This window comes from Crocuta crocuta, unplaced genomic scaffold (assembly GCF_008692635.1).
Source record: "Crocuta crocuta isolate KB4526 unplaced genomic scaffold, BGI_CrCroc_1.0 scaffold9, whole genome shotgun sequence".
Classification (NCBI taxonomy): Eukaryota; Metazoa; Chordata; class Mammalia; order Carnivora; family Hyaenidae; genus Crocuta; species Crocuta crocuta.
Window position 1 is genome coordinate 3,635,968 of NW_027551567.1, and position 13,162 is coordinate 3,649,129.

The 13,162-nt window shown below is 40.1% G+C and overlaps 1 protein-coding gene across 1 annotated transcript in view; it reads right to left on the minus strand.

Moving 5' to 3' along the window:
• Positions 1–325: 325 nt before the first annotated feature.
• The window catches only part of CUNH6orf163 (chromosome unknown C6orf163 homolog), a 20,341-nt gene continuing 7,504 nt past the window's right edge, over positions 326–13,162 (minus strand). Inside the window, exons 4-5 of the mRNA XM_077750329.1 lie at positions 7,052–7,254; positions 326–833 (exon numbers count right to left, since the gene is read on the minus strand). Of these exons, the coding sequence (XP_077606455.1) occupies positions 398–833; positions 7,052–7,254 (639 nt within the window). The 3' untranslated portion in view covers positions 326–397. The remainder of the gene's footprint in view (positions 834–7,051; positions 7,255–13,162) is intronic.

A 13,162-nucleotide genomic window follows, 5' to 3' on the forward strand; every position in this document is an offset into this window, starting at 1 on the left:
TTCACTAAAAAATAATCATTTCTGGAAGTTAGCACAGGTCCCCACAATGGGAACAATCTGAAAGCATGTCTCTTGTTTTCAACTGCAACAATTTCTAAAGTAGTTACATGTCTGATGCAGACATGAATAAAGCTCATTAACAGAAGTTTCTTTCGATTTCTTCCAAGAAAACTTTTCCCCTCCTAAATAGTTTGGTTTCTCTTACTTTTTTCTCTCTTCAGATTTAGAACTCAATGTAGCCTGGAATGTGCTTTTTGAGTATTTTGGTTTTCCATCAAAATGCCCATAGCCCATTGTTCCCTGCATTTAACTGGGAATCAATAAATGGTTTTTGAGCTAATTTATTTAGTCTTTGGAACAATGGCTTTTGTGGTGAGATTTCACTTGAAGACTTCTTCTAATCAAGAGTTGTTTCATTCTCCTGAATAATAAGATTGGAAGGTGTTTTCTTTCTTTCTGGCAGAATAAAATCTGCATGTCCTGGTGAAAGCTTAGGAAATGTATAATTGATGTATTTTTGAAATGCTGCCCTTGTTTCCTGTAATTCCTCCTCCAGGAAATCTTTCCAATTTGTCATGATGCCTAGTTGTTTCGCTACGGACAGCAGCTCCCCCTGAGTGTTAACCAGCTTATCCATTACATTTCCAAGCGTGGCCTGATGTGTCTTCTCAGCTTCTTGGAGCACTTCCTGAACCTCTTCTTGCTTCTGCCTCTGAGCCATACAATAGTAGACATTCATTTCATGTTCTTTTTCTTTTATCAGTTGGTTCACACTCTTCTTCTGATCCTTCATAACTGTTACACCAGTATTCAAAATTTTCTCCATGACCATTCTACAAAAGATATGGATTCATAAGTTAGATGGGGTTAGCCACCAAAAACAAAAAGGTGTTGCCTTTTGCCTCAGATGGATAAAATATTATTGCATTGTACGGATGAGCCACCAGTGTGAGACAGGCAGGTAGAGATGAGCTTTTGGATGGCAATTGTTAGCTGTTAACAATTCAAAAACACTTTTCAAGCAGGGAGGTCACTCACTGAGTTCCCTGCTGGGGGCTAAGGTGAGGCCTACTAGCTGAGTGTCTAGTGGTTTTAGGGACCTAAGTCCACTGTGGCCAGAAAAATATGAATGCAATGTGATTAAAAATGAAGAAATGTAGGGTCAGAGTTCCAAACCCCTAGAGAAAGTATTTCTGTGTATCAATCCAGCACTTGCCTTTAGCCAGAGACGGGGGGAAACTGTATTCAGTTTTCTCTGGACAATACTCTGACAGTTACCTCAAACTTTCTGGTCTCAAACTCCTTTTCACTATTAAAATCATCAAAGAACCCAAATGACTTTTGTTTATATGAGTTATATCTAGTGGCACTGATAGTATTTAGAATTAAAAGTGAGATATTTTTAAAAATTTATAAATTTATGTAGGCATGATTAAATCTATTAAATGTTAAATATAATTAACTTTTTATGAAAAATGTATTTTCCAAATTAAAAAAAAAATTGGTAAGGGGGTGCCTGGGTGGTTTAGTTGGTTGAGCATCTGACTCTTGGTTTTGGCTCAGGTCATGATCTCATGGTTCAGGAGTTCAAGCCCCACTTTGGGCTCCATGCTGACAGCGTGGAGCCTGCTTGGGATTCTCTCTCTCTCCCTCTCTCTGCCTCTCCCCTGATCACTCTCTCTCTCTGTGTGTCTCTCTTAAAAATGAATAAATAAACTTAAAACATTTTTTAATTGGTGAAAAAGTGGCATAATTTCACTTTTTTTGCAAAACTCTATACTTGTCTGCCTTGAAAGCAAAGAAGATAGATTTTTCATATTGTTTCAGTCTGCTGTGACATCACACATCATAAAACCATAGAAAAATGCCACTATATACTTGTGACATTATGAGAATAAAAAGGCAAATAACATTTTAGTATTATCAAGAAAATAGCTTTGCTCTCAGGGACCCCCTGAAAGGGTGTCAGGGACACTGAGCAGTCTTGGGACCTCATCTGAGAACCACTGTGGAATGAGTGGTTCACAGACCTCTGGTTGTAATGTATGTAATTATAAAAAATTTATAGCAGCCAACCATTTGAATTCTTACCATGTCCAAGGCAAGGCAAGTAAATGAGCACCCCATGCATGTATTTGCTCAATGTTTCCTCAAAAAAAATCCCATGAGGGGGAATCTATTATTATCCCTATTTTACTGATACAGAAACTGAGGGTCAGAGAGGTCAAGTAATATGCCCAATTCCACTTAATCAGTAAAAGTGGCAAAATGAGGAACCCAGGCAGTTTGAGTCCAGGTCGAAAGCTTTTAGCTGCTGTAATTTGCTCTCGTGGATGCCTTTGGTTAACCTAACCTACGTTGAGTAGAACCTCTAAAGATTTGAGGATAAAGTAACTTACAAATGTGATTCAAACATTTACGCTTGTTAATGAAAATCCTCCCTCTCTGCCTCCTAGTCTAACACAATCTTCCCAAGACTTGGCATCTGCCTTATCTTCTAACTTCTTTCCTTCAAGATACATTTCTCTCATTGTCTCCAACTCTCAATTTGACTTTCAAACATGGCCAACTTCCCCAGTCTTGAGGTAAACATCAGTTGTCCCCTCGCCTCTCTAGCTGCAATGCTCTCCTCCCTTTTCCCACCAGGCAGGCTGTATCTTTGGTCAATAACAAGGGTAACATTTACTGAGTACTTACTACCTGTTCTGCTTAAGATTCTCTCCCTCTGCCCCTCTCCCCTACTCACTCTCTCTCTTAAAAAAAATTAAATAAAATATTTTTTAATACTGATTACCCACAATTTTTTCTCAAAAGAGGGCCTAGAAATCATATGATATGAAAAAGAACCAAAGGAACTGATTTAGCACTTTTTTTTTCTCTTCTTCTCCAAAAGAAAGCTTGGACAATGTTTCTCTCTTCTCAAGTATCTTAAGGATCACTATGGATAGAGTGGAGTTAGAGCTAGAAGCCAAATGTGGATGTGAGCATGAGACTCAGCACATTTTGGATCCACATTAGGAAGCACATGACAAGTAGAGGCATTCAGCATGTTAACCAACCACTTCAGTCACCTGCAAACTTCCTGTTACAGAAGCACTTAGGAGGCTCACCAATGCCTGGCAGGCATCTAACAGAAGGCATGGCATGTTCAACTCGATGACCTCTAATGCCCCTTCTGACATGGTGTGTTAATGCTTCTTTCTGTAAGTGGTGGGGTCCCTCTGCCATCTCTAACTTTATTAGGCTCTAATCTTGGAATTTCAAAATTACATACCATATTTACATGTAGTGCTGGCCAGAAATGAACTATTTTTGAATAATTTTAGTATGTGTCAATATATATATGATTCAGTCTGATATTTTATAAAATGGGTTCTCAGAGAAGAAAAATAGGTTATTAGGACCCATGGGTGGCTCAGTCGGTTAGGCGTCTGACTTCAGCTCAGGTCATAAACTTGCTTTCATGAGTTCAAGTCCCACGTTGGCTCTGTGCTGACAGCTCAGAGCCTGGAGCTTGCTTCAGATTCTGTGTCTCCCTCTCTCTCTGTCCCTCTCCTGCTCACTCTCTCTCTCTCTCTCTCAAAAAAATGAATAAAGATTAAAAAAAAATTTTAAACATAAGTTACTAAATAAAAAAGAGACTAACAGATAATAACCCAACTTCACTAGACTCTTGGGGAAAAAATAAAGCGTGGGAAACCATACCAGCCATTGATTTGTGCTTTGCTTTTTAGGACCTCTCTTAGCTCCCTCTCATACTTTTTTAGGGCACTGTTGAAACGGTTTCAAAAAGCTTGCATGCTTGCTTGTTTTTATTTCTTCCTTCCCTCCTTTCTTCCAGGGAAAGGGTACAGTGTCTCCTAGATAATCTACTTAGAATCTAATCATCCCAGTCCACAAACAAGTTTTCTGTGAACTTAATATATTGTCATGATATGTATGTGTTCTGAATAGTTAAGTCTTGATAGTTTATAGTCAAATAAGAGACCTACAGTTGAATTCTAAACAGTGGTCCTTCTCCATATATTAGTTTCTGCAAATACTCTAAGAAACACTGGAATCCAGCAATGTCTAGAAAGATCTGATGTGCTGCAGAGTGAGTTCAGCTAATTACAACAAATTTGAACCTTTGTTTAATAATTATATTTTTATTTTATTTTATTTACAAAGTTTTTTTACATTTATTATTCATTTTTGAGAGATAGACTGTGAGTGAGGGAGAGGCAGAGAGAGAGGGAGACATAGAATCCAAAACAGGCTCCAGGCTCTGAGCTGTCAGCACAGAGCCCAATGCAGGGCTTGAACCCACAAGCAGTGAGATCATGACCTGAGCTGAAGTAGGACGCTTAACTGACTGAGCCACCCAGGTGGCCCTAATAATTATATTTTTAAAGTTTATTGATTTTGAGAGAGAGCAAGGGAGAGATAGGAAGGAACAGAGAGAGAAGGAGAGAGAATCCAAAGCAGGCTCCATGCTGCCAGTGCAGAGCCCGACACAGGGCTCAAACTCACAAAAAGTGAGATCATGACCTGTACCAAAACCAAGAGTCAGATGCTAACCAACTGAGCCACCCAGGCCCATGTTTAAGAAATATTTAAAGAATGTATACCATGTGCCAGGCTCTCTTCCAGGCATCTGGAATACGTTAATGAACAAAATGGACATTCTAGTCGGGCGTGCTTAAACAACAAGCATGGCAGTTCCCTCATTTTAGCCAACTGATTTAATAAAAGGCAGTCACTGAAAATCTTCTATTCAAACCTCACAGAGGAAAGGGTCAGAGGTGGGGTGGTGGTGAAAGCAACAGAGTAAGGGAAGGAGCAGACACTGCAGGTGTGTGAGGAGTGGACCCAGAAGCTTCCACAGGAGTAGTGGAATTCCTGCAGATGCAAGTGGGGAGAAGGGAGAAGAGAAGGGAGAGGAAGATACTACCTTTCACTGCATTGGACCACACTCATTCCAGTGTTACCACCTTCTCTACCTTTCTCCCAGAATCCTCTTTCACCTTCTTCTTCTGTCTCAATGATGACTTATAGCCTATGCATGAAGGAAGGTACCACTGACACAGCCCTCATTCTTACTTATTCACAAAATAAGACTCCTAGAGGACTTTACCTCTGGCCCTGCTCTAAACAGTTCTAACAAAGAAGATTTTATTCATTAACTACACACAAATCGATTTGTTCATTAAGTCAAAAGAGACAAGTCCTAGACTAGAAGCCAAACATAGAGGTTTCAGTCGGTTCTACTGCTGCAGCCACATGATCTTAGGCAGGTCACTTAACACTGGGAAACTGTGGTTTTTCTCTTGGTCCCAATAATCACTAGGGATCCTGATTGTTGTCCTGTTAAAATTGGCCAATTCCATCAACTGTTCATTGCATACATAATAATGGTTACTTTGGGAGCACCTGTGTGGCTTAGTTGGTTAAGCGTCCAACTCTTTGATTTAAGCTCAGGTCATGATCTCACAGTCATGAGATCAAGCCCTGCATTGGGCTCTGTGCTGAATGTGGAGCCTGCTTGGGATTCTCTCTCTCCTTCTCTCTCTACCTGTCCCCTGTTCATGCTCAAGCTCTCTCTCCATCAAGATAAATAAACAATTTTTTAACATTTATTTATTTTTGAGAGACAGAGAGAGACGCAGCATGAGTGNGTGCTCAAGCTCTCTCTCCATCAAGATAAACAAATAAATAAATGTTAAAACAATTTTTTAACATTTATTTATTTTTGAGAGACAGAGAGAGACACAGCATGAGTGGGCGAGGGTCAGAGAGAGAGACACACAGAATCTGAGGCAGGCTCCAACTCCAAGCAGACTCCAAGGTGTCCGGTTGTGGGGCTCGAACTGTGAAGCCAGCCGCTTAATCGACTGCGTTGCAGAGGTGCCTGAATAAATAAACATTTTAAAGTAATAATTACTGGGCAGTTGGGTAGCTCAGTCGGTTAAGCATCCAACTTTGGCTCAGATCATGATCTCACGGTTCACGGGCTCAAGCCCCACGTCAGGTTCTGCCAGCTCAGAGCCTGGATCCTGTTTCGGATTCTGTGTCTCCCTCTCTCTCTGACCCTCCCCTGCTCCAGCTGTCTCTCTCCCTCTCTCAGAAAAAAATAAAATATTAAAAAAAAATTTTAAGTAATAATTACTTTGGTATTCTTAAAAACAAGTGATCTGATATATGTAAAAATATTTGTGATTATGTAAAACGTAAGGGCACAGAATGAGACCCCGTTATTTAAAATGACGTCCCTAGGAGACAGAGGGTAGGGAAGCAGTAAGTCAGAGCTTAACAAGTTTTGCCCTGTATATTTCCAAAGTGTCAATTTCATTTACAGCATGTATCACTTGTGTAATAAGAAAAAGACCAAAAGTAACACATCGATGTTACTGTATAATACCAGCTAGAGAATGTGAAGATTGACTTTTATGTGTTTATAGGGAGAAATATTTCCTTATTTCTCTCCTTAGCCTCTTAAAACTGGAGAATCAGAATGAAAAACACATTATTTATGATGGTAGTTAACTCTTGAGAGTGTGGAGAGAAAGGAAATGTGATTGAAGAACAACACATGGGAGCTTCAGAAGCATCAGCAATTTTTGGTCTCTTCAGATGAGTGGTAGGTCATTGACTATTCATGTTATTTTTGTGTAAACCATACACATACATACACACTATACAAAGTATTGTATATTGTTATCTATGTTTGATATATTCCATAATAAAAATGTAAAAACACAGGGGTGCCCAGGGGCTCAGTCAGATAAGTATCCAGCTCTAACTCAGGTCATGATCTTGCAGTTTGTGAGTTAGAGTCCTGCATTGGGCTCTGTGCTGACAGCTCGGAGCCTGCTTGGGATTCTGTGTCTTCCTCTCTCAGCACACCCCCTGCTCATGCTTTCTCTCTCTCTCAAGGTAAATAGATAAACATTTAAAAATGTAAAAACACAGAAACTGGAAACTATCCACCTATGTGCCTCAACCTTATCCCTTTCTCTAAGTTGATGTGGCCAGAGTAAGATACTGATTTGCAAATGTGATTCTGGAATACCTTTTCTGGGCCTGGATTGCCTCCTGGGCCATCTTTCTCTCTTCCATCCTGGCCTTCTCCACAGCCTGGACCTTCTCCTTGTGGCACTCCATCATAATCCTTTGGATTCTATGCAACATGCGTTGTTCCGCAGCCAAGTGTTCTCTCTGTAGCTCATCTTCCATGTTTTGGTGCATCTCTGTCTTGGTTTTAGCTGTCATTTCCTTAAACAACAGTTTGATGGGTTTAGATGTTACAGCTTTGATCTCTAAAAATGCACACTATGAGATTATTAGAATCATAGTTCATTAACCTGCTGGAATGTGCACCCTTGAACACTGATGATTTAGAAGAAGAGCATGTATACAATGAAACACTTTCATGTATACAATGCACCAAAGATGTGCAAACTATACAGCGTAAATATTTATATAGATAATATTAGAAGGGAATATGCAAAAAGGAAAAATAGGTCTGCCTTTTTTTCCTTGATTATCCAAAATCCTATAGTGTCATATTATCTTTTATACACAAATAGAAATACATGGCACCTGGGTGGCTCAGTCAGTTAAGCGTACAAACTTCGGCTCAGGTCATGATCTCACAGTTCGTGAGTTCAAGCCCAGCATTGGGCTCTGTGCTGACAGCTCAGAGCCTGGAGCCTGCTTCAGATTCTGTGTGTGTGTCTCTCTCGCTGTGCCTCTCCTGCTTGCACTCTGTCTCTCTCTCAGAAGTAAATAACCATAAAAAAAAAAAAAAGAAATACATAATATGATTCTCTGTTAGGAATTCAGTCCTGGAAAATGACAGAAATAATTACAGTGCCTCCCAAGTGTATCCTGGATGGAAAGGAGCCTGAGTTCAGGCCGCTAACAGTTGTCCATTACTGTAGTCACAGGAGCTTGCTGACCTGCCATATGGGCATTCCTGCTCATTAGCATTAAGGGGCCCTTTCTCGCTTACCAAGGGGACAGGAACAAGTGCTCCACTGTTCCAGAGTTAAAGGACCTGTGGGTGCCTTTGGGCAAGTGAGGAGGCACTAGTCAAAGACTCAAGAAAAATAGATTCTCAGAGAAAACCCTGTAATAATTTTGGAAATACCTACCAACTCCACTGTGTGCTAGGCACCGGGATGGGCTCACACACTACAAAATTAAGAAGGCTGGTTTCCTCCTCCTCAAGGACTCACTGTCTAGTGGAGGAAACCAGCAACTTAATCATGCAATGAGTGTTTTATACAAGAAAGGAAGAGCAATCAATTCTGAGAGTTTCAGAGCTTTCGTTTAAAAGTGAATTTTTGGGAGGAGGAGAAGCTGGAGTAGGAGAAGTTCACAGCTTTGGCTCCTGGTCCAGCAGCGAGGTTTGGGAGCTGTATTCTGAGAAGTGGAGGGTTTTTTTTTTTGTTTTTTGTCATTTTTTTTCCCCAAAAGCAAATGGCTGGCATAGAAGCAAATCAGTCTCCACACTTCGGATTTGTGCTTGGTTTTTCTCCTGCACCTTGAGAGTTGCGAGTGTCACTTGGTGATGTGTGAGGATGGAGGAATTGGGCTACCTCAAGAAACAAGCCAAAGTACACATGGTGGAGAGTCCCAAATATCACTACAAGTAGGGAAATAAAATAACCAAAGTCTCAACAATAGAGAACAACAGACACCATTAAAAGAACACTTCCTGAATGGACAGGCCCTGGAGAGTCAATGAGCCTTCTTCAATATAGCAGTACTTGCAGGTGCAGAGCGCATAAAAAGCTTTTAAAACTGACAAGAGAAAAAAAGCTAGCCAAAATGACGAAACAGAACTCTCCTCTAAAGAAATTCCAGGAAGAAGTGGCAGCTAAAGAACTGCTCAAAACAGATATAAGCAAACTGAACAACTGAACAAAAATTTAGAACAGTGGTCATAAAATTAATCGCTGGCCTTGAAAAAAGCATGGAAGACATCAGAGAAGCTATTGCTACAAAGACTATGGAGCTTAAAAATAGTTGTGATGAATTAAAAAATGCTATAAATGAGGTGCATAATAAAATGGAGGTGGCCAATGCACGGATTGAAGAGGCAGAGAGGATAATAGGTGAATTAGAAGACACAATTATAGAAAAAGAGGAAGTCGAGAAAAAGAGAGATAAACTGATCCAGGAACACAAGGAGAATTCAAGAACTGAGTGATACAATCAAACGGAACAATATCTGTATCATAGGAATTCCAAAAGAGGAAGAGAGAGAGAAAGGCACTCAAGGGGTACTTGGACAAATTATAGCAGAGAACTTCTCCAATCTGGGGAAGGCACTGAAATCCAAGAGGCACAGAGAACTCCCCTCAGACATAACTTGAACCGATCTTCTGCACGACATAGCATAGTGAAACTGGCAAAATACAAGGACAAAGAGAGAATTTTGAAAGCAGCTAGGGAGAAAAGGGCCCTAACATACAAAGGGAAACCTATCAGAGTGGTGACAGACCTATCTACTGAAACTTGGCAGGCCAGAAAGGAATGGCAGGAAATCTTCNTGTTAATTTTTTGAGGAACCTCCACACTGTTTTCCAGAGGGGATGCACCAGTTTACATTCCCACCAATAGTGTACGAGGGTGACCATCTCTCCACATCCTGGCCAGCATCTAGAGTCCTCTGATTTGCTCATTTTAGCCACTCTGACTGGCGTGAGGTGATATCTCAGTATGGTTTTGGTTTGTACTTCCCTTATGAGGAGGGATGCTGAGCATCGTTTTATGTATCTGTTGGCCATCTGGATGTCCTCTTTGGAGAAGTGTCTGTTCANTATGTTTTCACCTATAAGTGGAACAGGAGAAACTTAAGAGAGGACCATGGGGGAGGAGAAGGGGCAAAAATAGTTGCAGAGAGGGAGGGAGGTAAACCATGAGACACTCCTGAATACTGAGAACAAACTGAGGGCTTTTGGGGGTGGGAGAGAGGGGAAGGGGGGTGACGGGCATGGAGGATGGCACTTGTTGGGATGAGCACTTCGTGTTATATGGAAACCAACTTGACAATAAACTATGAAAGATAAATTAAAAAAACAAAAAAAGAAAAAGAAAAGTGAATTTTTTCTCTATTTTCGGATAACAAGGGAGCACATAGAAATTAAGTTATTTCTCACAGTGAGTCAGTGGAAGCACTAGGAACAGAAAACAGGATTCTCAATGCCAGTTTCTTGCTTCATTGTTGGCCGTGATGCTAGTGTCTTTCAGGAGATTCGTCAATGTATTTGCATTCCAGAAACCCTGTACAAACCTTTATTTACCATGAACATGACTGCTTGCTTTCTCTCTTTCTTTTGAACTCTACATCTCATGGGAAACTGGAAACTGAAATCATTTTATCTTTGTAGAAAAAAGTGTGTCAACAATTAAAATATTTGTTAAACTTCAGTTTTTTCAAGAGAAAGAAAGTCTTCAGCTTCTCACTTTGGCTACTCCAAGGGTGAAACTTTTATAAAATGAATAAAACAACAGGAAACAACTATAAGAATCTCTCCAGAGTGACCTCCGTTCATGTATTTAGAAAAAAATTTTCAAGGGAAACATTGCCTGTTTAGAAATGCCAGATCAGTTTTCCATACTGCAGAAGGCAGAAGGGCTAGAACTTCTTTGGTAATAAAACATTTTGAATGGAAATATTTCTAAATGTCTGTAACATCTACCTTACTTCATAAAAAGAGTATAGTGAACACACTAACGTTTCCTGATGATCTAGGCTGGTAGATAAAGGAGAATGATTGTATTGAGCTAAATATTTTGTACTACACTTAGACATTGTTCAAGTTCATTGTGTTCCCTTTCTGAGTTATGAATGACCCCAGATTGCTTTGCTTTTGGCTATCTGATACATGGTTTTTGTAATGTTTCTTGTTCTTCACCCTCTCTTCTAACTGCTGTCTATGAGCTCTTTTTTTGTCATTTCTAGTTTCTGGCACTTAAAATCTATTTTGGATGAGTGTAATTGAGCAGCCACACCTGTTTGGCTCAGGCTGTCAAGCAAGTGTCAATAACATTTGAGTGGGGAACAGAGAGGTTCTACTATGAGTAATAAGCCCGATTTTCTGTCTTGTAGTCAGAGGCCCTTATTTAAATTCCTAGGGGATATTTAAAATTATTTCTGGGTTTTCAAGTATATTCTCAGTAATTGAAATTGCTGAGTGGTTGAGCTTTATATAAGTGAAGTAGTATCATAAAATATTTCTACTTGAATCATAGAATTAAAAAATGACACCCCGGCCCTTTATTTTGCCTGGGTTCTGAACTTGGAGTCAAAGAACTAAATGGAGTCCTTCCTTTATGTAATGATGTGTTAAAAGCAAAATCATTTTACTGCCTCACAAAGCATGTAGGATATATATTTAAAGCTACCAAAATAATTCAATGACTGACTATTTGGCAGTGTTCTTATTCAATGGAAAGTATCCCAGTTAAATTACTTTTACTGAAATGCATTTTGAGTAAATCAGCTCCTATATTGAGATATTGTAAGAAACAGCCTCATGAAACACATCATATGTCCTGTGCAGATGTTCAACAGACATGTATGACACGTCCCCCTTAGGAGAAGTTTCTCTCAGCTACCACATGCAGGAATATCTGGGCCTCTCTGAGTATCTGATTTGTTTTTACCTTATGGATATGGTGATTCATGGCATTTTCCTCTTTGCATTGACTGCCAGAAAGCTCAAGGTGAAAACTGCACAGGAATTCATGCATATATACAATATTAAGTTTTAATTCACTCCTGATTTCATTCTATTTTCTACTCTACATTTCTACATTCTATTTTCTACTCTAATTTTCCCTTAGCTTGCATTTTTATCATATGCTTTTTAATATTATTGTATTAGAATCAATTAATATAAACATCTTTTCAAAATAATATCTGTCCATTGGATAAGATCTTGAAATTTTACTTAAGAGTAAGCATCTGAGACTTATGCCAAATTCGTAATGTCATAAAAGAGTAATACCTAGTGATTTTTACATATCAGGATTGAATGGTATTTTGTTTAAGAGCTTGGTTTTCTGCTCTACATATTGGTAATGTTAAACTTTAATACGTGTGAGAATCAGATAGAATGTTGGTTTAAAACCTTGCTCCTGAATCTGTAGGTTGGGTGGAGCCTGGGAATCTGCATGTTAAGCTCCCAGGTGAACAGATTCTGAGGCAGATGGTTCATAGATACCCCCTGAGAAGCAGGACTGATGTCTATGTCAGGATATCCTAAAGTTGAAACAATCCTAGGCATCTCTCTTAGACAAATCACTCCTTTGTTATACAAAAAAATGTCCTGAGCTGGCAGCATAAATGTGAGTTCCTAAACCCTAGACAACTATTTGAGAAAGGTCAACCTCCTTCTAACTTCCCTTTTCCATTTTCTTAGGACTTCTCTACTTTAGCACTATGTATCAACTCCACTCAAAGACAATATGGGGTACAGTCGATGTACTTGAAACAGCATCACAGCTAAATTATCCTTGCATCGGCACAACCTAACGCCAGGAGCAATATTCAAACTGTGCATACTGGGGCACCCGGGTGGCTCAGCTGGTGAAGCATCCGACTTAGCTCAGGTCATGATCTCACGGTTTGTGAGTTTGAGCCCCACAATGGGCTCCATGCTGACAGTGTGGAGCCTGCGTGGGATTCTTTCTCTCCCTCTCTCTCTCTGCCCCTCCCCTGCTGTCTCTCTCTCTCAAAAATAAATATATAAAAAAAATTTTTTTTTAATGTGCATACTCTGCCTCCAGCATTGGGGCAGGGGTCAGCAATGGAGATCCCCACCAATTTAAAGGGGTAACCCTTTTAACTGGGGGAGGTCTTGGAGTCTGGGGAAGCGGCCAGGGTGACCAAAGTGTTAGGGAGCTTGGTGAGTGGCTATTTATCAACTGATAGAGAAGTATTTAAGTACTATGGTCATCCCGGCAGATGCCAGAGGAACGGCAGGCCTGCCCAGACATGCTAGAAATGCTCTCCATGTTTTGAACTGAAATGGGGATGGGCAGTGGAGCACTGCAGCCAACCTCCCAGGGACCAGGCCACTGGAGCCAAGCAGTTAGGAACCCTGGAGCAAAGTTCCCTTTCCTGCCAGCAAGTTTCCTGAGGACTAAATATACAAATCTAATAGGT